Source organism: Corythoichthys intestinalis, chromosome 4 (assembly GCF_030265065.1).
Source record: "Corythoichthys intestinalis isolate RoL2023-P3 chromosome 4, ASM3026506v1, whole genome shotgun sequence".
NCBI classification, from domain to species: Eukaryota; Metazoa; Chordata; class Actinopteri; order Syngnathiformes; family Syngnathidae; genus Corythoichthys; species Corythoichthys intestinalis.
This window is the reverse complement of record NC_080398.1, coordinates 31243693-31269296: the sequence shown is the minus strand read 5'-3', so window position 1 is coordinate 31269296 and position 25604 is coordinate 31243693. Positions and strand designations below refer to the sequence as shown.

At 40.4% G+C, this 25604-nt stretch overlaps 1 protein-coding gene across 4 annotated transcripts; it reads left to right on the top strand.

Moving 5' to 3' along the window:
• The first annotated feature begins 1557 nt into the window (after window positions 1–1557).
• On the top strand, window positions 1558–25244 carry adam15 (ADAM metallopeptidase domain 15). 4 transcript variants are annotated; one of them, XM_057834469.1, is made up of 25 exons: window positions 1558–1919; window positions 3649–3740; window positions 7956–8032; window positions 8100–8178; window positions 8243–8319; window positions 10708–10972; window positions 11050–11115; window positions 11184–11255; window positions 11332–11501; window positions 11571–11655; window positions 11725–11873; window positions 11941–12118; window positions 13998–14090; window positions 14156–14351; window positions 14438–14546; window positions 14614–14809; window positions 16667–16744; window positions 16821–16932; window positions 17040–17190; window positions 20227–20335; window positions 20433–20501; window positions 22625–22693; window positions 23235–23300; window positions 23373–23458; window positions 23552–25244. In XM_057834469.1, exons 1-25 carry the CDS (start codon window positions 1829–1831, stop codon window positions 23610–23612), a joined length of 2796 nt encoding a protein of 931 aa, XP_057690452.1. In that variant the 5' UTR covers window positions 1558–1828; the 3' UTR covers window positions 23613–25244. The 4 variants fall into 4 exon arrangements, with proteins under 4 accessions (XP_057690452.1, XP_057690453.1, XP_057690454.1 ...); XM_057834470.1 differs by lacking the exon at window positions 22625–22693 and having other exon boundaries at window positions 23552–25243; XM_057834471.1 differs by lacking the exons at window positions 20433–20501; window positions 22625–22693 and having other exon boundaries at window positions 23552–25243.
• Window positions 25245–25604: the final 360 nt, after the last annotated feature.

Below are 25604 nucleotides of genomic sequence, written 5' to 3'. Positions count from 1 at the left end.
AGTTTTGATACATATATATTTATATATACACATACATTTTGAAAACAGTAAAATATGAATGTTTTATTAAATTGAAACGCAAAAAAATTAAAAGAAAGCATATACTCTATAGTTTTACATGTACTGTTTTTGCTTTCGTCTGTAAATACATAAAAACTAAAAATGAAATATACATAGAGAATACTTACTGTATTTTCTTTTTCTAATTGAAACAACTAAAACAAATAAAAGCAATAATATGAAAAATAAAGGTGAGCCATTTTTCCCTTTTAAGATAACACATTCATTTGAAATATTTTAAAAATATTTTTTCTTTTATTGTGTAAATGTATACTTTTAAAAATCTATAAAAAAAAAAAATAGAGCTGTCAAATGATTAAAATTTTTATTTGAGTTAATCACAGCTTAAAAATTAATTAATCGTAATTAGTCGCAATTCAAACCATCTATAAAATGTGCCATATTTTTCTATAAATTGTTGGAATGGAAAGATAAGACACAAGACGGATATATACATTCAACATACTGTACATAAGTACTGTATCTGTTTATTGTAACAATAAATCAACAAGATGGCATTAACATTATTAACATTCTGTTAAAGCGATCCATGGGTAGAAAGACTTGTAGCTCTTAAAAGATAAATGTTAGTACAAGTTATAGAAATTTCATATTAGAACCCCTCTTAATGTTTTTGTTTTAATAAAGTTTGTAAAATTTTCAATCAAAAAATAAACTAGTTGCTCGCCATTGTTGATGTCAATAATAATTATGGTGCTGAAACCCATAAAATCAGTCGCACCCAAGCACCAGCAGAGGGCGGCAAAACACCAAAAAACACAAGTAACAAGTGGAAATGACACTTTGCTGTCATTTTAATCTGTTTGAGCGGGGCATGTGCGTTAAATGCATCAAATATTTTAACGTGATTTAAAAAATTAATAACCGCCCGTTAACGCGATAATTTTGACAGCCCTAAAAATATATATTTTTTAAAATACATAAAAATTAAAAATAAAAGAATATTTATTGGATTTTCTTTATTAAATTGGAACCAAACACAATTTTAACCTTTTTAAAAATTTAAAACGTAAATCTTTGCTTTCCAAATTAAAAAAACATTTTTTTGAAATGTTATTTTTTGTTTTCTTATTTTAAAAAATTAAAAACATTTTTAAAAAATACGTAAAAATCATTCAAAAAAATAATAATAAAATAAAAATTATGTATTCCCCGTTTTTATTTTATTCAAAACTTGTACATATATATTTTAAAGAACTACATTATTATTGACTAATTTTGCTGCCATTGACGGCGCGAGATGACCTCCAATCCATTTTGACAGGGAAGGGTCCGAGGGGCGAATGAGCAAACATTCACTGCCAAGTCTCCCACTTCTAACAGAGTGGACGTCTGTGACTGTCAAGCAATGAACTAAATGATATAAATACGTGAACATGGAATGAAAAAGCCAAGTAATAAAACCACCAGTTGACACAATCGACCTTTATTGTGAAGGCCTGTTTTATAACATCCGTTAAGTTGGAATGCCAGGACTCGAAAGATGACGTCACCACTACAGTCCGTTATAAACATTATCCGCCCGCCCGTGACCGACTTTATTCGTCAGAGTGCCCTCGAGTGACCAAGACGCCGCGTCCTTCCGGTTGCGACGTGCCGGCAGGCTCGACTACTTTCTCCGGACGCCAGACGAACGCTCGGTCGGGGCTTTTTATGTTCCATTTCACGTTGTTAACGGATACGGCGCTTTGACGGACATGTCGGCTCGTCGTCGCCACACTGACCGGAAGTCTGCCATGGCGGCGAGATGAAACAACTTTTGGCGCCACGGTTGCTCGTGCTGATCAGCGCCGGTGTTGCGTTGACGGACGCCGGGCCCTTGAACGCAACACCGCAAGGTAACTAGAAGACTAGACACATGTCACGTGCTCTTACGATGAGTTAAAGTGCGAGAGGGCAGGTGTGTGTGTGTGCTGGATTTGTGTGTTTGTGTGTCATAAGAGGTTTAAGTGTGTTAAAACAAAACAAATAGTGTGTGTGAGATAAGAGGTTTAAGTGTGCTAAAAAAACAAAAATGTGTGTGTGTGGGACAAAGTGCAGTGTAGTTCATTCAATTACCCCCTTTGTAGGTCACGTGACTATTTTGGGCTTTGAAAAAGTCTTTTCACTGCCATTGACAGTGATAGACATCATATGTTCAGCAGAGCCGAGAACTAAAAGTGGCACTGGTATTTGGTATATGGCAAAATTGATTTTGCCGTGTGGCATTTTTTGGGGGGGTATGTTGCAAATTGATTTTGCTATGTGGAATTTTTGATGGCTGCAATTTGGACGTGCATAGCCGTCAATGGCGTAGCCGGACTTGGGTGCCAGTTGAATGTCAATGCACTGTAATGGTAAGTGTATGGTCAAAAATCAAAGTCGCACGTTTTCATGCCATTTAAAATGAATGGAAAATTTGGGCGTGCATAGCCGTCAATAGCGTAGCCTTACTTGGGTGCCAGCTGAATGTCACTGCGCTGTCATGGTAAGTGTATGGTTAAAAATCACAACCACATGTTTTTATGCCATTTTAAATGAATGGAAAATTTGGACGTGCATAGCCGTCAATGGCTTAGCCTTAGTTGGATGCCAGTTGAATGTCAATGCGCTGTAATGGTAAGTGTATGGTCAAAAATCACAGCCACACGTTTTTCTGCCATTTAAAATGAATGGAAAACTTGGACGTCGTGTATAGCCGTCATTGGCATAGACGTGCATGGCCTGCAAAAATGCCAAATACCGAAATCCATTTTGCCACATACCAAAAAAAAAGCAACATACCAGAAAAACAAATGCCACATACTAAAATCAATTTTGCCACATGCTCCCCCCCCCCACCAAAAAAGCCACGTGGCAAAATCCATGTTGCCACATGCCAAAAAAAATGCCACATGTCAAAATCAATTTGCCACATACCAAAGAAAATGGCACATGCCAAAATCCATTTTGCCACATACCCCGAAAAATGCCACATGGCAAAATCAATTTTTCCGCATACCAAATATCGCTTTTCGTTTTCGCTGTCCCTCCATATGTTTCACAGCCATTTCACAGCCATTGACGGTGGTCCAATCCAATTTGACCTGCCAATTTGACACCCCCCCACCCCCACAAAAAGCCACATGGCAAAATCCATTTTGCCAGGTACCCAAAAATGCCACATGGCAAACTCCATGTTGCCACATACCAAAAAAATGCCACATGGCAAAATCAATTTGCCACATACCAAAGAAAATACCACATGCCAAAATCCATTTTGCCACATACAAAAAAAATGCCACATGGCAAAAGCAATTTGCCACATACCCCAAAAATCGCCACATGGCAAAATCAATTTTTCCACATACCAAATACCACTTTTCGTTTTTGCTGTCTCTCCATATGTTTCACTGCCGTTGACGGTGGTCCAATCCAATTTGACTGGGAGGCTGGAAGTGATTGGAAATGCACCAAAACCAATAAGAAGTGACCCGCAAAAGCACCAAAAACAACAGAAAGGGATCAATGAGCAGGGTTAGGGTTTATCAGGGATGTGTAGACTTTTTAGGCTGTTTTTAAGCCAAAACCAAACATCTCTGTGATCAGATGGTGTGGAATGGCGGCGCCCCCTGCTGGAGAGGACCCAACCTTTCGTTCTGGTTGGCGGGCGAAAGCGGAGCCTTAAGGAGGCATTGCAGGTAAGAAATGTCAAAGGGTATTCGCAGTGCTATGACTTTAACTTTGGTGTATCTCGAGTAGGTCGTCTTGGTCGGTGCTAGACGTCCAAGTCATTTTGACTGGGAAGGGCGAATGAACAAGCGTTCATTCGTCTCCCAGTCTAAATGGATTGGACGTTAAACCGTTAAACTGAAGTGCCGAGGCGAGTTGGCTCCCACACCCTTAATTTCCTTATTGTATTAGATGATGTCATACCTTGTGAGTCACCTGACTTTCTCCGAGGAAGTTCCTGAAGAGGGTGTAGGGTCGCACACGTCTGAGATCAGTTCCTGCAGAAATCCCCCAACTCAGGCACATGAACCACACCCATGCTTTCACAGGATTTTATTGTGAAAAATGGAATTCCTGTGTGATGCCATGACCACCAAAATAGTCATGAACTACTTCTCCTCGGGAGGGGCAAAGGAGGTGCCGGATCATATCCCAGCAGACACGTTTCACAAAATAAGCTATTTCATGTCCGGCATGTTTTGGATAGGAAATGGTTTCTCTTCAAAGAACAGGAGCAGCCACTGATTGGACATCAGCTATTGTTTGCAACACTCGCTACCGCTAAAGGAGCGGATGAAGTGTCTTTGGTGGTTTTTGTCTAGGTTGCCTTTGCAACTAGTTGTTTTTACAGGTTGCTTGTGGCTCGGGTTGTATATGGTAATGGTTTCTTGCGGATTTAGTCTATTATAGACCAGGGGTCACCAACTAAATTTGCAAGAGGTCCAGTAACTTGATCTCATTCACTGACGTCATCAGTATCTTCACTCCCTTCACTGACAAATACAGTATATTGGAGTATTATCATCACCTACTGTTCCGGAGGACAGAAGTCTGTTGTCACCCAAAACTCACTTTTGCGTTGTCAACTGTTCAGACGGCGACAACAGGGGGGAGCGTATAAGATTTCCACTCTGGAAGGCGTTTTCAAAGTTGTCAGGCCCCTAAAACGCAGTCGCAACGATAGTGTTGTCATCCCATTGCCGTGTAAACGGACTCTTAAGGCCGAGTTATACTTCCGCGTCAGACCTGCGCCGTCAAGGATGACCCGATTTACGACCCTGCGCCATAGCCTGATGTGGTCCTATTGATTTTTCAAACCCTAGCGTCACGTCAACGCATATAACGTGGCGGAAATGGACTGTGATTAGATCGCTCAGACTGTTGTTTCCGGTTCAGCGCGAAATCACCGCCATTGTAAAACATTATTTTTCTAGACGCAAAAATGGACCAAGCCGACGGGAGTATCATCAAAGTCTCGTCAAGACATCATAAAATTTGCCAAATGGCAAGGTCAGCAATTGAATTATAAAATGGAAGAACCACCGAGACGTGTGCGTTCGGAATCGAGTGGCCACACGAAGCGATGACCCAGTTGGCCAAAAACTGCCAGCTTTTTATCACTTTATGTCGTATTTTTGGTTGGTGCACTTCATCATTTATTGTGTGCAAATGTTTGCTGTGAGTCTGTGACTTATTTACGTGTCGCACTTCAAGTGTATGAAGAATAAAGCACAGTTTTGGTGTCAAAAAAGTTGTTTTGATCTTTACTTTTCCGAGTTAATTTCACCGAGTGCCTCGGTGCTTTTTATGATAACGTTAACATCAAGGCTTCCAACGCAGTTTGGGTAGTTCCATAGACGCTGGAAATCTGCTATGGCTTCCCACTGCGTGGTTTTAGGACACGGCAAACAAATCTGGCTGGAGGGCTTTGCGGACCTCGGACAAAACGCTGGACGCAGTGCTCGACGCCAGTTTGAAGCTAGCCGCCACAGCTAGCTGGTTTTCACCCGAGGCTTGAAGAACTCTATGCGGCATCAAAAGTTGGACAGACCGCCTCGAAACTGTCTTCTGCGTCGCCTGTGCCTCAACATTTGTAGGATCAATATTTATTCAATGTTGATGAGCTGAAGATCCACATTCAAGTGTTCCGTCTTGCATTGTTTATTTTCCTCCGTTAAACTAGACAAAAGGAAGTCAACAAGCATGCTCCAAAACCGTACAAACATAACACCCCTCTAGTGGCTTGGCGGTGAATTAAACAGCAACGCGTCACATGGTCGGAAAAACCATCGAATGCCGAATGACGCCGTAGTCGCTGCGCCGTCACTGCAACGCGGGAACATAACTCAGGCTTTAGATCACGTGGTCCCTTTCCTCATTCACGAATCACTACAACACCATAAATCACTCAAGTTTCTCACTGCATGTACTGTGAAAACAGCACTGCAGTTGTGACCGCCAAGGACCCCGACACAGACATAATTGCCTTAGCGCACGCCTTTTCAAAAATGTCTTTGATGAAGAAAATGTTTGCCTTCTTCAATTTTAAAAATGTTCAGAGGTCCAGACAAAATGATGTTGGAGTCCGGATTCAGATCGCGGTCCGTGAGTTGGCGACCTCTGTCCTAGACTGATGTGGTCCTGGTATATTGTGGTTGATTTCTTGTCGTGATTAATTTTGATTCTGGTTAACTGTGGTCTTGGCTGACTGCAGTTAATTGTGTACAGTATGACGATCTCCAAAATGATATACAGGGTGACCCAAAAAAAAGTTTACACTGCCATAATACAACTTAAATGCCATGTTTATTCATCTTAGATTTAGAATTTAATCACAAATTATACATTATTGTAAAGAACATGTACAGTACACTCTATTTTTCAATGTGTCCTCCCTTAAGTGTCACAACTGCCTCCAGGCGCCTGCGGAACGCTTGACAGGTCTTCTTTATGTAGGATGCTGTCATCTTTTCCCAAGATCTAACAATGGACCTCTCCAAGGCTGCCACGGAAGTTTGTGGCTTCTTACAGGCACTGTCCTCCACAGTTGCCCATATGCTATAATCCAGGGGATTGAGATCTGGACTCTGGGGTGGCCACATATCACCTTGTCAATCAACTTGTTGGTCCGCACAGATCGGGTTTTCCAGACCCAGGTTTTCGTGAGGCTGTTCCAGTATCTTTCAGCTTCTTTTTAACTTTGTAGGCTGCACATCTGGATATTCTCAGATTTGCTGCAATCTCAGTAGGTGTCAGACCGGCACGCAGCAATTCAGGTACAGCTAAAGTTTTCTTCATTTTCAGCAGAAGCACAGGAATTGTAGAGACGAGAGATTACCAGCTGCATTGAGTGACCTTAATGAATCACTTAAGCATGACAACCTATTTAGATATGTTTCAATGGCTTTTAAACAAGCAGTCAACTGAGTGTAAACTTTTTTTTGGGTCACCCTGTACAAGTTCGACATTTTTCATTTCTCTCATGAATATCGCCATAAATAGACCTGTTCCTGCAATGCGCACTTTGGCCAGCAGATGGGATTCCATATGCCGTTAACCTGGCACACCAGATTGATTGATCCATATGCTAGTAAAGTATCCAGTTGCTCGTCTCATCACACTCATCACCGACTGATCCACATGAAACGACAACGTTTTGATCAAGGGGACAAGAACAACGAGTACCGCTTTGCATTTCGTCATTGTATTCAAGCAGATAGTCGCTTCCTGGTCATGTCTGCAGCTCCTGCGTGATTGGCTCGGTCATCAGATTGCCGTGTAGTGGTTAGGCAATTGAGGTTGGTAAGACTATACTGTATGATGAATAAATGAATCAGGCAGTCTTGCTTCAATCAGTCTTGCTTGAAAGGCTAACCTGCCATAGAGCAGGGGTGCCCAAGTCCAGTCTTTGAGAGCTCCTATCCAGCTTGTTTTCTGTTTCTCCCTCGTCCAACACACCTAACTCAAATAATCAGGATCATTATAAGGCTCCTGCAGAGATTGCTGATAAGCTGATCATTTGATTCAGGTGTGTTCAAGGAAGGAAACATGGAAAACAAGTTGGATAAGGGCTCTCGAGGACTGGACTTGGGCTCCTCTGCCATAGAGGTACCACCAATTGGCCTCAAGATGTCCCTAGCCAATTGGCTCACCCTGCCAACTGTGAGTAATGCTTGCGGTATCATTGAAAATAGCAACACAAGATCCACAAAGAACACAGACAACACAATTCGTTCCAATATCGATATTAATTTATAATGATATTATGCTTGCGTTGTATACAGCACTCTTAAAAGACAAAACCACTAGTCAACACTATGAGTAAGTAATAGGGTATCGATACGTTATACATGTGTTGCGGGTCAGTTTAACGGCAATTAAAAAATGTTGGCCGATATTTTCAGGGTGGTCACCCAGAACATCTGCAGTGTGGCCTGGAGGTCCGAGGAGAGGTTCTTGTTCTTGACCTGCAGAAGAACCAGTGAGTTACCGTGAGCCGAGCCACATGAGAAAAAAACTTGGCATTGACCGGTGCGCTTTTCCCTTAGTGACCTTCTGCCCAAATCGCCAAACGTCTTCTTCTACCTGCCTAACGGCACCGGAGTGTCCCTGAATGATGACCCTGTGGTTAGTCTCCGTCTGACTGACTGATGACCGACTGATTGGCTAAGCTCGTTTTTTGTGTCAACAGACACATTGTTACTACCATGGCAACGTAAGAGGATTCCCAAGCTCCAGAGTGGCAATCAGCACCTGCTCAGGACTCCGGTGAGTCTTCTGAATCGTTGGTAGTGACCCCTGAGCCCTGTGGGATTAATGGATTTCCTCAAGCGTCAACGCTACACAATCCCTTATTGTTCTTCGACACGTGCGTCCAACATTTTTCATCTCTCAACAAGTTGTGGCAGGCAGTGCACTTAGTAACTCGACATTCAGTGTGGACTTTATCCACCTCTTAATTCCGCCACTATCACATAAATGCAATTATGCTGATTACTTTATTTTGGGAGGATGGTGTGTTTTGTTGAGGCCATTATATGATTCTGCTAGTTAAGTAGTACTTTCCAGGGTTCCAGGAATCTTAAAGGTCTACCAGGAAGTGCAAGAACCAAAGGTTGAGAGCTCTTGGATCAATAGATTGCACGTATTACATCTGTAGTAATTTACTCTAACAGAACTCCCAGCTAGGCTTAGTGCGTTTGAAGGTCCAGGAACCTTTGAGATAGGGTTTGCACCGCTGACTCTTCCTCCAGGTAACCTTAAAGTTCAAAGAAGTACAAGTAGCAAAACTTGAAGCTCCTTGATCTTTAGGCTACACATTTAGACCAATCTGGTGTCATTTACATTGTCATAAAAAAGATCCTTAGAGAGGGTAGTACTTTTGGAAGATCAAGGAAGGTTTGAGATGGGTTTTGTACTGCTGACCCTCCCTGACTAGAACCTTAAAGTTCTAAGAAGTACATGTACCAAAACTTAAAGCTTCTAGATCTCTAGGCTACATATTTCAACCAATCTGGAGTCATTTACCTGGCAAAATAAATCCTTTGAGACGGTAGTACTTTTGGAAGATCCACGAACCTTTGCGAGTGGGTTTGCACCGCTTATACTTCCTGACTCTGACCATAAAGTTCTAAGAAGTACAAGTATTAAACCCTAACACTCCTGGATCTTTTGGCTACACATTTTGACCAATCTGGTGTCACTTACCTGGACTAAAAAAAGACCCTTAGAGAGGGTAGTACTTTTGGAAGATCAATCAACCTTTGAGACAGGGTTTGCACCTCTTTTACTCACTGATTGAAACCATAAATTTCTACTGTAAGAAGTGTAACGAGTGCTAGCAGGTTCGTTGTATGTCCTGATGCCTTCAAGAGAGCACGCTAGCGGGTAGACCTGCTAGATTGGGATTTTTGCCTAGTGGTTATGTTGCTCCGCTAGCAGCACAGGTTCATGTTCTCACCTGGTAGCGCGGATCAACATTGGTTACACAAGTTCCAAAACGTAAAGCTCCCCGATCTTTAGACTGCGCATTTCGACCAATCTGGAGTCATTTACTGTGGCTAAAAAGGCCCTTAGAGAGGATAGTTCTTTTGGAATATCCAGGAACGTTCTAGACAGGGTTTGTACTGCTTACTCTCCCTGACTGGAATCTTAAAGTTCTAAGAAATACAAGTACCGAAACTTAAAGCTTCTGGATCTTTAGGCTACATATTCCGACCAATATAAAGTCATTTACCTGGCTAAAAAAATAATTCGAGACAGTAGTACTTTTGGAAGATCCACCAATGTTAGAGACAGGGTTTGTACCACTTACTGTATACTTCCTGATTATTACCTTAAAGTTCTAAGAAGTAAAAGTATTAAAAGCTAAAACTCCTGGATCTTTTGGCTACAAATTTCGACCAATCTGGTGTCACTTACCTGGACTAAAAAAAGACCCATATAGAGGGTAGTAATTTTGGAAGATCAATCAACCTTTGAGACAGGGTTTGCACCTCTTATACTACCTGATTGAAACCTTAAATTTCTAAAAAGTATAAGTGTAACAGGTGCAAGCAAGTCCATTGTACGCCAAGGAAACCTCCCTCCCGATTCTTTCAAGAGCGCACGCTAACAGGTAGAGCTGCTAGATTGGGCTTTTAGCCTAGTGGGTTATGTTGCTCCGCTGGCAGCACGGGTTCAAGTCTTGACCTGGTCGAGGGGGACAGTTCCCATTGCCAGCGCGGATCAACCCTGGTTACACAAATACCCAAACTTTAAGCTCCTGGATTTTTAGACTACACATTTCGATCAATCTGGTGTCATTTACCTTGGCTAAAAAAGACCCTTGGAGAGGGTGGTACTTTTGAAAGATTCAAGAATATTTGAGAAGTACTGCAGACCCTCCCTGACTGGAATCAAAAGTTCTAAGAAGAACCAAACCTTAAAGCTTCTGGATCTTTAGGCTACATATTTCGACCAATCTGGAGTCATTACCTGGCTAAAAAAAAAATACTCAGAGACAGAAGTACTTTTGGAACATCTGTCAACCTTTGACGCAGTTTTGACCTACTGAGAATTTCATACTGGGACATTTTCGTTCCAGGAAAAGCAAGTATTAAAAACTTATCTTGTTTGCAAATTGAAGAAATCATCCTCATCTGTCTTCCTCCTCAGTGGCGTGATCGCTGTCAACGCATCTTTGAGTTTCGAGGTTCAACCGCATGAGATCCATCACGACGGGGTGGGGAGCGGTGAAGGAGGCACGGCCAGTGGATTAGGAGGTGAAGAAGAAGATTCTAGAGAAAATGGAGACCACCTGATCTTCTCTAGCAGTCACGTGGCGGAAGAATCAGTGAAGGGCTGCGGGGTCTCACACGGTCACGTGGACAGCCATGTCGGGCACACAAATGACCACAGTGCCACTCATGTACTTCACAGAGTGAGTAACACGACAACACAAAGTCTGTAATCGTGTTGGACCACCATAACCCCAAATTGTGATGTTTGTTTATGCAGAGCAAAAGGAACATCCTATCTGAGACCAAATACATCGAACTAGTGTTGGTGGCCGACCACCAGGAGGTGAGTGGATGTGTGGCTTACAACCATACCAGGCTTATCGTGGTGACCAGTTTCTGTGCTGTTTGCAGTTTTTGAACTACCAGAAGAACAACAAAACTATTATCTACCGCATGCTGGATGTGGCCAATCAGGTGGACTGGGTAAGACCACTTAATTACCGTAACTACAACTTCAACATCTCAGAACCAACCCCCTCTCTGTCTGTCTCGCTATCAGTTTTACCGTCCTCTAAAGGTTCGAGTGGCGCTGACAGGTTTAGAGGTGTGGAGTGACCGAGACAAGATCCGTGTGGAGAAGAACCCCAGCGCGACGCTTAACAATTTCCTGCTCTGGCGGACCAGGGAGCTTTTGCCACGCCTTCGCCATGACAACGCACAGCTAATCATGTATGCATATGTTCCAGATAGACATACTTCCTGCAGACTTACCGCTAATTTCTTACTCTTGTTCTGTAGGGGTAGCGCCTTGGACGGCACCACGGTGGGCATGGCGGCGCAGGCGTCCATGTGTTCCAGAGACCGTTCCGGAGGTGTCAACGTGGTTAGTAATTCGACGGAATTATTGTCTTTTGTCAATCTATCTGTCGTGATAATCTGGCATTGTGACTAGGACCACCTGGTGAGCATTCTGGGTGTGGCATCCACGGTGGCTCACGAGCTTGGACACAATTTAGGGATGAGCCACGACACGCAGGAACGACACTGCCACTGCACCAACCAGCCTCGCATGGGTGGATGCATTATGGAACCCTCCACTGGGTCAGCAACTACAAATGTCAAATCATGTGGCTTTAGCACTTGCTAGAAAGCAACTTATTCACCACAGGTTCCTGCCCGGCCAGCAGTTTAGCAGCTGCAGCGTGTCTGACTTGTCCGTTAGTCTACTTCGAGGGGGCGGCATGTGTTTGTTCAACGTACCGCCACCAGAACGCCTCCTGGGTGGGCCCCGTTGCGGCAATTTGTATGTAGAGCCTGGCGAGGAGTGCGACTGTGGCCTGCTTGAGGTACGCATCTGTTGGTGGAGCTTAGGGGTGGGAACCTCTGGGTACCTCCAAATATGACTTATGAGACAAGGCTCATGATAACGATTATCTCAGATTGCACATGAAAAATTCAGGAACTCTAGGTGCCAAATAAGTGGTACCATAATTTTGGGACTGTAAGGCGCACCTGACTATAAGCCGCCACCCACCAAATTTGACACGAAAACGGCATTTGTTCATAGATAAGCAGCACTGGACTATAAGGAGCAGATGTCCTCACTGTATTATGGGATATTTACACCAAATGGTATTAACTGGTAACACTTCATTTGACAGTGGCATCATAAAACTGTCATGAAGCTTTGAACCAATTGGCTGCAAAGCTTCATTGCTTCAAGTAACTTCATTTGGCCATCACTGCTCCCTTGGGGGTCACGGTCAACCTCTGCGTCCACCTGCTGTCAGCACTTGTCATTCAACATGCCTCCAAGCATGCATTGCAGCGCTATAAATGTAAATTACAATCAAAATTCATGTTCTGTGCTAATTATTTCTTCAGTTACTGTTCCAGTTGTTTCATTAATTGCTAGGTATGGTATTTTAGTAACACATTTGACAGTGGTGCCATAAGACTGTCCTAAGACCATCATAATAATGACATGACACTGCCATGAGCATTAATGAAAGCTTATGACAAATGTCATTTTCTGTCATCCGGCAAATCATCTCACTTTTGAATGGATATAAAAGATCCGAGCTGGACATTAATGGAGTTTGTGACATAATTTGTCGGATGACACTTAATGACATCTGTCATAAGCATTCATTAATGCCCATGATAGTGTCATGTCATAATTATGACGGTCTTTTGACAGTCTTATGACGACACTGTCAAATAAAATGTTTCCTATTAACCCAAATAAATCAACAAATAAGCCGCATTGGACTATAAGCCGCAGGATTCAAAGGGACGGGAAAAAAGTAGCGAAAATTACGGTATATAGTTTTTGTCAAAACGTAGTTTTTCAAAAATTTGAAAAAAAATGCCCATTTATTTCCAATAGCTCCAACCATGGACAAAGTGATAAAATGTGATAAAAGGTAATTAAAAAAAAAAAAAAACCTGCAAAAAATAGAAGAAAAACCAGTGAAAAGAAATTGGAAGACTGCAAAAAACTGCAAGAAGACAAACTGCAAACAAACTAAAAAACATGCCAAAATCACAAAAAATGGAAAAAACGTGGGCTTTATTATTAAATCTTTAGTGGGCACTCATTTTATGTCATTGCCAGTGCTAGACATCCAATTCATTTTGATTGTTTGTTGATTCGTTACTGCCAATCTTTCATTCAACAAGGTAGTTAACCAGAAAATGCACCAAAAGCTACAGGAATGTACAGGAAGTCACCCGGAAATGCCTTGAAATCAATGCAAAATAACAAAGAAAAAACTAAAAGCGTAGCGAACGTGAGAAAACGCAATAAAAGGTCAAAAAACTGCAGAAAAAAAATTGAAAACAAATATGACCCCCCTCAAAACCACAAATAGGTTGCAAAACTGCAGTCAGAAAAAAAAACGGCAAAAAAAATCCCCCCCAATTACCCAAACCCACCAAAATCACCCCAAAATTACAAAATCGCAAAAATGTGAACGAACGTTCATTCGCCCCTCTCAGTCAAATGTTCGTTCATTCGCCCCTCCCAGTCGAAATGGATTAAACGTCTAGCACTGTCAACGGCGGCCAATGAATTACCAAATTGCATATTCTAGCTAAACAGTGAGATCTTCTAAAAATTACTCTTGGAAGGAGTGTATTGAAAACCTATTGGAATATATGATACATAGTGATATACAGTATACCTGCTAGCAGATGCTAACCTGCTGTACTATGATTGGTCAGGAGTGCCAGGACCCCTGCTGTAACGCATCCACATGTCGGCTGCACCCCGGCGCCCAGTGCTCAGCCGATGGCGTCTGCTGCCAGGACTGCAAGGTGGGAACACCACCACTTGTAACATTTCCTTTTGAGATCCTTAAAATCCAGATTCATCTCCTCAGCTGCGAGCGGCAGGTTCCGTATGCCGAGAGCCAATCGGAGAGTGCGACCTACCGGAGTACTGCACGGGTTCCTCCCCCTTTTGTCCTCCTAATGTCTACATTCAAAACGGCGAGCCTTGCGAGGACGGCGCCACCTACTGCTACGGCGGTGCCTGCGCTAGCATGCGCGCGCAGTGTCAGATGCTTTGGGGACCCAGTAAGTTTAGCTAAGCGTTTTTTTTTTTTTTTTTTTTTTTTTTTTTTTGTGACTTAAGCGTTTTAACACCGCTTTCGCCTGGTTAGACGCCACCAGCGCACCGGCCGTTTGCTTCTCATCTGTCAACAAACAAGGAAACAAATACGGAAACTGCGGTCAGCTGAGTAATGGATCTTACGCTCCCTGTGCACCAAAGTGAGTTAGACGGATTGTGTGTCGTCTCGTCCCTGCTGTCCCTCACTTCCCGTGTACTGCGTTGCAGTGACGTGCAGTGCGGCAGGATCCAGTGTCAGGACGGCACGGATCGCCCCCTGCTGGGCACCAACGCCGAGATTCTGACCACCACTGTGCGCTTCAATCTCCGCGACCTGGTGTGCCGCGGAACCTTCTTCCACCTGGGCGATGATGTGTCTGACCCCGCATCTGTGGCACAAGGCACCGCCTGCGGGCCAGGAAAGGTGGGACCAGTTCAAAACGGAGATTTAACTTTATAATGTATTTTCTGGACTATAAGTCGCACTTTTTTTTGTGTAGATTATATGTAGTTGAAAAACAGTTGATATGAGTTAACAGATGCTTATTTAGCCTGCTGTTCTCCATTTTACCATTATCTTAATGTTTTTTCTTGGTTTCTGATCACTCAATCAACCCCCTACCCCCAAATGCAGCTTATATTCCAGTGTGACTTAAGTCTTTAGGCGCCAAAGTCGCAAAATTGTAACAAGCAACACTGCTGACTTTTAACAAGCCAGACACAAGAAATATCAACCAGATTTTGGCAAAAATGTACATTTCAGTCAAAAATTGGCAAAAGCCTCCCTAAGCCTGTCATGATATGCAATACATCCATTTATCGCACGGTGAATAAAAATGAGGGCAGTAATTTTCACGGCTGCGTTTTATCACCGCGTGCGTGCGTACATACATTTGTGCGTACGGCTACACGTGCGTGTTAATGGCATATGAGACTCCAGTTCTTTTCACGGATGTTAATTGGTCATCAACACGCTGTAGAATTAAAGTTCAGACATACAAAATAAGTAAACACACCTATATTAAACGCTGTAAAACATTAGCTTTGCTACATTGAGGCTAATGGGGAAAAAAGACAACGTACTAACCACTTTAGCCTGCTATAAAACATTGGTCTTCTCCAAAACGCAAACTTGTGGTTAAAAGGTGACAATTCAAACATGAAAAATTGCTGGTTAACAGCATTTGCAGATGAAAAAAATGGGGGGAAAAATCTATTACTGACACCACATGCATGACGAAAAAAGATGTGCACTTTTGTGATTACGTAGTGTCAAGCTTACTGTTAGCGTCGTAGCGAACGTACTTCCGGTGAACATTTCAAAATAAGCGCACGACATGTTCAGCATGTAAATAACGATTTCTGGAGTTCACATACTTTAGATTCGACACTAAGAATAGCTTTAAAATGACAACCTTTATGAAAAAATGATTGGCAATGAATAATTTGGCTTCAAATTTGCAGTCATTTTGGATCAAATCCTGTGTAAAGTCTTTTGATGGACTAATTGGTATTGAACAAAAATGGCAATGGGTTTCTCATCTATTTCATATTCTGCACTGAGATAGCTTTCAAATGACTCGTTATTAAATGTGTGTGTGTTTTAATATTTATTATTTTTAATATACTTTATGTTTAAGAATAAAAATTATTGCATTTGAATGGGTGATTTATTAAGATGTATTGTCACTACATTAGTGGTTGAATAGGTTAAAAAAAAGTGACAATAATATCTCATATTGGCAATAATTTATCAGACAATGTATTGCCTATTAAAATTTGTTATCGCGACAGGCCTAAGCCTCCACATACATTTCCAATGGCACATTGAACACCCCCAAAAACGTTCCCGTTCACTGCTATTGATTTTCAACTCAGACCTGCAAAAAAAAAAACTCAAATATTGGTAGAGATTTTTGACAAAAAAAACTTTCTGGAATTACCCCCAAATTAATAGGAACAAACCATTAGAAACTGCACCAAAAATCAACAGAAAGTGACCAAGAAATGCACCAAAATTAATAAGAAGTGACTCATAAATGCCCCCAAACCATGAGAAGTGAACAGTAAACAGGAAGTGACCCAGAAATGCCCTAAAATCAACAGGAACTTACCCACAATTGCCTTCCGTTGACAATAATAGACATCCAATTCAATTACACTGGGAGGACTTCAATCCATTTTGACTTTGTTCATTCGCCCCTCACAGTCTAAATAGATTGGACATCTAGCACTGTCAATAGCAGTCAATAATTTAACAAAGAAGTGAATATGTTTCCAGGCTTGCTTGGACCACAAGTGCCAGGACGTGTCCGTTTTCGGTGTGGACGATTGCCGCAAGAAGTGCAACGGTCACGGCGTGAGTCAACGCCACTGCCGCTTGCTTGGCCTCCGTTTGTCGTCGTGGCGACCGCTCAGCCCTTCCTGATTTTCAGGTCTGCAACAGCATGAACAACTGTCACTGCCAGCCTGGATGGGCGCCACCCGACTGCGCGTATGCCGGACATGGTGGCAGCGTGGACAGCGGACCCGCGCATATTGCCGCAGGTACGAAGCGCTGACAGTCACATAGAGTAGAAGAGGAAGAATATACCTACACAATACCCACGATACATGGCTGCCAAAGTGTGTTTTCTGTGTGTGTGCTTGCGTAGAGTCTGATCCAGTCCTGGTGGCCCTGCTGGTGCTCTTCCTCATCATCCTTCCGGCGCTGCTCCTCTTCCTGGCGCTTCGCTTCCCTCGCGTCCGTCGTGTTTGTTTGGCTTTGGGAGGCAGCAAATTCTTTCCCAAATCATCTCACAACCGGTAAACCGACTGTGCTCACACGCATTAGTTATCTTTTAGTATAAAAGAACTTCATGTCAAAGATGGTTGCTCAAAGAGTGAAATATGCTCAACAGGAATTTGTTGAAATATGAGAATTCAAGATAAGGACGAATTGTTTTTCCTACTTATACAGTGGTACTTCAAAATACGTAATTATTTAGTTCTGGAGTGGCTTTCATATTATGATTTTTTTTTGGGGGGGGGGGTCATATAATGAATCGCATTTTACATGTAAATCGATTAATTCGTTCCAAGCTCTACTAAAAACTAGGGCTGTCAAACGATTAAATTTTTTAATCGAGTTGATCACAGCTTAAAAATTAATTAATCGTAATTACGATTAATTAATTTTTAAGCTGTGATTAACTCAATTCAAACCATCTATAAAATATGCCATATTTCTCTGTAAATCATTGTTGGAATGGAAAGATAAGACACATGACGGATATATACATTCACCATACTGTACATAAGTACTGTATTTGTTTATCATAACAATAAATCAACAAGATAGCATTAACATTATTAACATTCTGTTAAAGCGATCCATGGATAGAAAGACTTGTAGTTCTTAAAAGATAAATGTTAGTACAAGTTATAGAAATTTTATTTAAAACCCCTCTTAATGTTTTCATTTTAATAAAGTTTGTATAATTTTCAATCAAAAAATAAACTAGTAGCTTGCCATTCTTGATGTCAGTAATTACACAAGTCTCAATTTTCTCAAATTTGCTGTTATGTCTTCTGATTGCCTGTCTTTAGTTGTAATGCTTCGGCACCCCCTAGTGGTGCTTAAGTGTAATTAGTTGGTTAGGTTCAAGCTCATTCTGCAGATGTTATCACATGACTATTTGAGGTAACTTTTGGCAGCCACTGCTTGCTATTTCATCATGCTGTTTGTGCCTTGTAAATTATATTCTTTTGTTTCACATACTTGAGCATTGTGTAGCAAAATGTGGTGTGTATATTTCGTTTGTTTACATTTATATAGTGCTGCACCGATTAATCGATTAACTCGAGTATTTCGATTAGAAAAAAGATTTGAATAACATTTTGAGGCTTCGAGTATTTGTTTGCGTTGCAATGGTTTGTTTTGAAAATGTTTGCATTTAGTTTTATTGATTTGGGTGGATACACTGCCCCCGTGTGGCAACAGTGAATATAACTCATTTCACATGGCTGAATCCAGCTGCCCCCTGTTAAGACCAACATACGCCAAGTTTTTTAATGCATTCGTAATTTGGATCATTGGTATGTTTAGCTGTTTTTTGTGGGGAATATGTGTTTGAACTATTTGTTAAAACCATTGTATAAAAAAAGTTAGCAGATTTTTGCTATGTAAGTTAGCCAATTGTTCTTTTGTTGTACTTAGATCATCATTTATTTATTTTTTATACTATTTGAGGCTCATCTCAGGTATTTTAATTTTTTATGTTCCTTATCCGATTACCTGATTATTTGAATCGGCTAGTTCATCGATTAATCGACTACTAAAATTACCGATAGCTGCTGCCCTACATTTATAGTCAAATGTACTTGTGGTGTAAGGAGTTAGGTAGACTTTAAGAAAAGAAGTTTACTCTGTACTGCGTGACTGGTAGCGTGAAAATTATACGATTTATTAAATGTTTGAACATGATTTTCACCCCTTGTCTGCTTGTTAGAATAATAAGATAGGCAACACATTAATTACATCCTTATTGCATTGCTGCGGGTGGGAATTATCTATTACAAGGCGTATTATCTGTCGTATGACGAATAATTTTTTGTCATATGAAGCAAAAAAAGCTTCAAAAAACGTTTCGTAAAATGAATTTTTCATGTACCTAAGCTTTCATATCTCGAGGTACCACTGTACTTTTACTACACACTGTTACAAAACAGTAACACACTCAACATACCAACTAAATGAGTAACTAATGCTAGCCATGCTGTGTTGTACAGGATGAGTAGCGATTACCAATGCAGTCGATGTTAGCGAACCGCAATGACAAATAGCGCCCAGGTTAACATAGCGCTAGCCGTTAAGTATTATCAGTCATTTTCTAGGCAGTTAACACCAATTACATTAGCTCACATACTGTATAGATGACAAACTTTTGTCCAAATATTGGTCAATATTTAGTTACCATAGATCTTCTGGCGTCAGGTTCTTTCTCTTTTTTTCATTTTGGACGCAGACGGAGTCTTTGGTTGAATGTCATGGCTTGACTAAGTTACAGTAACATGAGTAGGACAAAACAAATAACATTCTCCTTTAGTGCTGCAACGATTAATCGATTAACTCGAGTATTCGATTAGAAAAAAATATTCGAATTAAATTGTGTTGCTTCGAGTATTCGTTTGATTAAAGTGGCGTAGATACACTGCCCTCTGGTCTGCCTCTTTTCACATGGCTGAATCCATCTGCTCCCTGATAAGACCAACGTAAGCGAAGTTTTTGTTTGAGATTGAGATTGTTTTTAATGCATTCATAATTTAGTTTATAGGTATATTTAGCCGTTTTTGTGTGAATATGTGTCTGAAATCATTTGTTAAGAGCATTGTTAAAAAAAACTAGCTTTTGTAGCATTTAAGCTAGCGGACTTTTTCTATGTAATTTAGCCAATTGTTCTTTTGTTGGACATGGATCCTCATTTAAAAAAAAAAAAATTATCCCGTTTGAGGCTCAGCTCTGGTATTGTAATTTTTCATGTTCCTTATCCAATTACTCGATTATTCGAACTAACTAGTCCATCGATTAATCGACTACTAAAATATTCGATTGCTGCAGCCCTATTCTCCTTTTCAAATATCGTTTTTGTTCGAGCAAAATCGGTGTATATGAGACTGTAGAAGTGACGATTTGCATGGTAAAAACATCGCCATCGAAACAGCCTAAGAAATTCTAGGTGTCTCTGACATCACAAACGACTGTGACATACTCGCATTTGATTGGCTAAAATATTCCCAGCATTTAAAAAAATGGCTGCTCATGGCAATTTTTCTTACAAGTATTCTTTTGTCGCCGCCCAGGACTCCGGCAACAGAGCGAAGTTCGGACCGCAACGTGGATCAAATTCGTCCGTTGAGGTTTGACAACACCGCGTTGACGGACGTACGTGAGACTCCGCCCCTCAAGGAGGTACCGCAGAAAAACAAGGAAGCTTTTCGAGCTTCGCCGTGCGGCCGGCGCATGCGCGGGCTATCACTCTGCTACTTCCTGTTTTTTCTCCTATCAGCTTCTTGACAGACCTGCTCCTCCCACTAAGCCACTTCCCCCTGTCCCCCCTCTAAACCCCTCGCCACAGGTAAAACACCTGAAATGAGTACTTCCTGTCTGATTAGTTTAGAAAGATTTCGTCATTAAATAACTCCCGAACGTCGGATTGCACTTAAGTCATTGGCTGCCATTGACGACGATAGTATGAATGTTCGTTCAATCGCTGCCAACCCTCCCAGTTCAAATGTATTGGACGTCTGCTAGGGATAAACTCATTTAAATTCATAGCAGTTAGGTGATCAGATGCCACATGATTGGACATTTCTCAGTGCTAATGGCACGGAAATAAAGATGAAATAATCCCTTTTTGAATTGATTTTTAAAAATCTGTTTAAAAAGTATTTTCTAAAAGTATTGTCTAAAAAAAAAAAAAAAAAAAAAAAAAATTCATTTGTATTTTCATTCATTTTTATTTACATTTTAATTATAAAAGTGGGAAATGGTAAATATTCAGTTATGAGTGAATAATCTATAATGTATATTTCTTTAAATAAAAGAATCCCTTTTTAATTTATTTTTGTTTAATTAGAAATAATAACGGTCAATTGTTTTTTTTTTTAATTGAAAACTTTATTTACGTTTTAATTAAAGGAGAAATTGTAAATATTCAGTTTGAGTCAATAGAAAATATTCTAACATGTATAATTAAAAAAAATCTTTTTTTTTTTAATTTAGAAAATCAATATTCACGTTTATTTTTATAACTGTTATAGTGAGCATTAATTTTTATTTACATTTTAATCATAAAAGTGGGAAATGGTAAATATTCAGTTATGAGTGAATAGTCTATAATATTTTGTTTTATATTTCTTTAAATGAAAGAATCCCTTTTTAATTTATTTTTGTTTAATTAAAAATAATAACGGTCAATAGTTGTTGTTGTTTTTTTTTTTAACTTTATTTACATTTTAATTAAATGAGAAATTGTAAATATTCAGTTTAAGAGTCAATAGTAAATATTCTAACATTTATATTTTTAAAATGTTTTTTTTTTAATTTAGAAAATCAATATTCACGTTTATATTTTGTCTTTGATTAAAAAAGGAAAACACAATTATAAATGTCTTCACTCTTCATTTAATTTTTTTAATTGACATTTTAATTTAAAACTGGGAAATGGTAAATATTCACTTTTTAAAATATTTTTTTTTATCATAAAACAAAAGGGAAAAAAATGTTTAATTTTTTAAATGCATGTATTTTATGTTACAAACAAGACTAAATATTATGTATAATATAATCATACATTTGACTTTATATTATATAGTCGATATACTATATTTTTCATTAGTTTCTTTTCATGTTTCTATTTCCTTTTTTCATAAACAAAAAACATTGAATAGTCAGTTTATTAATTATACATAATTAGCATGTATATTTGATTCTTATTCTTCATGTAAATTTGTATTTTTTTCAATATTTCTTTACTATTTTTAATTGGCGAATAAAAAATTGCGATTCAGTTGGATTGGAAAACTAATACTAATTCCGACCTCATTTAAATAGTTTTTATTTTGTTTTTAAGAGCCAAATGATTGGACGTCTATCATCGCCATTGGCACTGAAAGAGTTAAATACAACTGACTGAAAGGGAGCTGTGTAGCATGCTAGTGTGTTCGTGTTTGATCAAGTTTTTTCTCGGATATGGTGTAGATTGTAGTTTGTTTGTTTTGAAATATTGTGTAGTTTAATGTAGCATTTCAGAAAGTTCTAGTGGTCAAATTGTACTAGAATGTAGTCACCTGCTCAAATATTATGTAGAATGTTGTGTAGCGTCCTAGATGGTTCTAAGAGACATAATGTTGTTGTTGAGCTTTGTGTTTTGTTTTTGTTTTGTGGAATGTAGTGCTGTTTGCTGTCATCGTAAGAATATTGAGTCCAATATTCCTGGATGTCGTGTCTGTGCTGTGTTCTGGAATGTTGTAGTAGAGTTTGTAGCGTGTTGTAGAGTTAGCGGTATTAAAATTGCATCTGTTTGCCGCTTGCAAGAATCTGTAAAATGGAGGCGTGTCTTTCCATACGTCACAACATAGTGCCTAAGTGAATCACAGTAAAGAAGTTACGCCCCCGTTTTTGGACACGCCCCCATTTTGTAGAAGTCGTCGACAGACACTTCTCAAAATTTCGGCTAATTTCTTGTTGTGACTTCAGCCATCCGAAAGGCGTCCGGCACCGCCCACCAAGCCGCTTCCTCCGGCTCCTCCCACCAGAGGCGTTCAGGTACGCATCGTTGGTTGGAAAGGAAGCAAATGAACCGACGATTGGTTGGATTGAGAGAATGATGACCACTGATTGGTCAGGTTGAGAGAATCAGTGACTGTAATTGTTTGAATATACGTCGCCGTCTGCTGGTCAAAAAGTGCGCAACTCCAGTAAAATGAAGTGATTCTCGAAGAGGCGCTCTGATTGGTCAAGCGAGCAATCATTCATTTGATTAGGAAATGAAAGCTCAGTGACATCTTCGATCTATAATCAATGTTTCTTAACATTGCCTGCCTTTTACTTCATGTTTGACATGCTAACATTTTGCTACACAACATGGCCATCACACCTATGCTAGCATGTTCATATGGGTCGTTTTCGTATTAGTTAGTTAGTTCATATTAGCCGCAGCATTGGCACGTTATTTTTTAGTACTCCTCGATGTCATGTTAGTGCCATATCGGTGCGACACTAATTATTAGCATCACATGAAAACGACCCATTTTTTCACCCGCACGTCCTGACTTTCTTCTCGTTGTCGCCCTCGCTAACGTTCAAGCTGCTAGCGAGCCGACCGGCCCCGCCCACTAAGCCCCTCCCCCCTGACCCCTTCTCACCTGGTCAGGTACTCACCTCTTAGCATTTGGCCAGCATTTCACGCAGCCGTGCGCGAAATTACTAACAATTCTCTTATCAGGCTTCGGACGCTCCGACGGTCAAACCGGCAGTGCCCAAAAAGCCACGCCCTCATTTGACCGCCGCGTCTTCGGTATCTGCGCACAGGTGGGAAGCGCCGTAATCTGTTGACCAATCTGAAGCTTATTAGCCTGTACGCGTACAGGAAGTAGTCATCGTGATTTTGATTTCTCTCGCCAGTCGAGTTGGTCGTCCTCCTCCGTCGCGTCCCAGAATCCCGCCCAGACCGGAGCAGCGGTGACAAAGCCCCGCCCCCTCCGCCGGTGCTGCAGTGCCTTCTTGCCAAGACACCCGCTGCTCATTGGCTGTTTGCAAGAGGCCACGCCCATTTCCAACCACGCCTTAGCAGGAGGTCATGTGACCAATGAAGGGAAGATCACATTTGAAATACTTTTTTTTGTAGGAAAAAAACTAACGGAGAAAAAAAAATCAAGATGGCGAGAGTGATTCACATTTGCAGGAAGTGAGGTCATTGACTGTTCCGTCACTTTTTATGTTGCTGCTTGACAAAATAAAAGTCATCTGACTATAAATCAGTCATGTTTCCTGTTGATGCCGGTGAGGCACCAGTAAACAGGAAGTGATGTACCGACAACGAATCCACTATTAACTCATTGGCTGCCATTGACGGCATTAGACGTCCAATCCATTTTGACTGGGAAGGGCGAAGCTAGCTGTCAATGACAATGAGGCATGATACAAAAATTGATTAAAAAATTGGCTCCAAGGATTGGTGCACATACATGTCTAAAATATACTTCCCAAATCTCATTGTGTTCTGTCCACGGATAATGGGGAAAGAGATAATATATCACAGTGTACACACGGCCAACAGCAATAACAATGTAGTAATGATAATAAATATGTGACAATGAGGGGACTGACCAAGTGTATAAACAAGTGGAAAAGAGGGAATTGAACATATTTGGACATTTGTTTACGCGCTGACGCATGGGTGTCAAAGTCTAGGCTTGGGGGCCAGATCCGGCCCACCATGTCATTTGGTATGGCCCGCTGAAGTACTGTAATTTTCGGACTATAAAGCACACCCAGCTATAAGCCACACCCCACCATATTTGACACGAAAACGACATTTGTTCATAGATAAGCTACACAGCCGGAGTTGTCCTCACTGTATTATGGGATATTTACACCAAAGATATGAACAGGTAACAATTTATTTGACAGCAGTAACATAAGACCAAATGAACCACCATGAAGCTTTGAACCAATAGGCTACAAAGCTTAATTGCTTCAAGAAGCTTCACTTGGCCATCACTGCTCCCTTGGCAGGGACAATCAACCTCTGCTGCCACCTGGTGTCAACACTGTTGTTGTCCTAACATGCCTCCTAGCATGGATTGCAGCGCTACAAATGTAAGTAATGATCAAAATTCATGTTCTGTGCTAAATATTTCTTCAGTTACTGTTGTAGTTGTTTCATTAATTGCTAGTTTCGGTATTTGGTAACACTTTATTCGACAGCGGTGCTATTAGACTGTCATAATAAAATCATAACTATGAAATGACACTGTCATGAGCATTAATTATTGCTTCTAACAGATGTCATTTAGTGTCATCCGACAAATTATCTCACTTTTGAATGGATGAAAAAGATCAGAGCAGGACATAAATGCTGCTAGTGACATAATTTGCCAGATCACACTTAATGACATCTGTCTTAAGCACTCAGTAATGGCCATGATAGTGTTATGTCATATTTATAGCGGTCTTATGATGCCGCTGTCAAATAAAGAATGACCTATTAACCCAAATAAATTAAAGAATAAGCCGCACTGGACATAAGCAGATTTTAAGGTGGGGCCAGCCCCCCCCCCCCGTTGGCCGAAAAGTGTCATTGCATGTAATTGACTTTGCTACATACAATGGGGAGAACAAGTATTTGATACACTGCCAATGGGTTTTCCCATTGGCAGTGTATCAAATACTTGTTCTCTCCACTGTATATACAAGTTGTAAAGCAATAAAACTGCAACAAAAATGAATTAAATGAACAAAAAAATATATTTTTTATAATGGGTCAAAATTATTTTTCGAACAGATCATGTGAATGGCAACTTAGATGGTCATTTGCTTTGCATATTATAAAAAATAAAAAGGAAATAATAGGGGAGGGCAATTTTATTTTTCAAATGAATTTTTTCTTTGATTGAAAATATTTTTTATTGAAGCAACTTTTTGGGGGGATTAAATGATTTAGACACAAATGTCC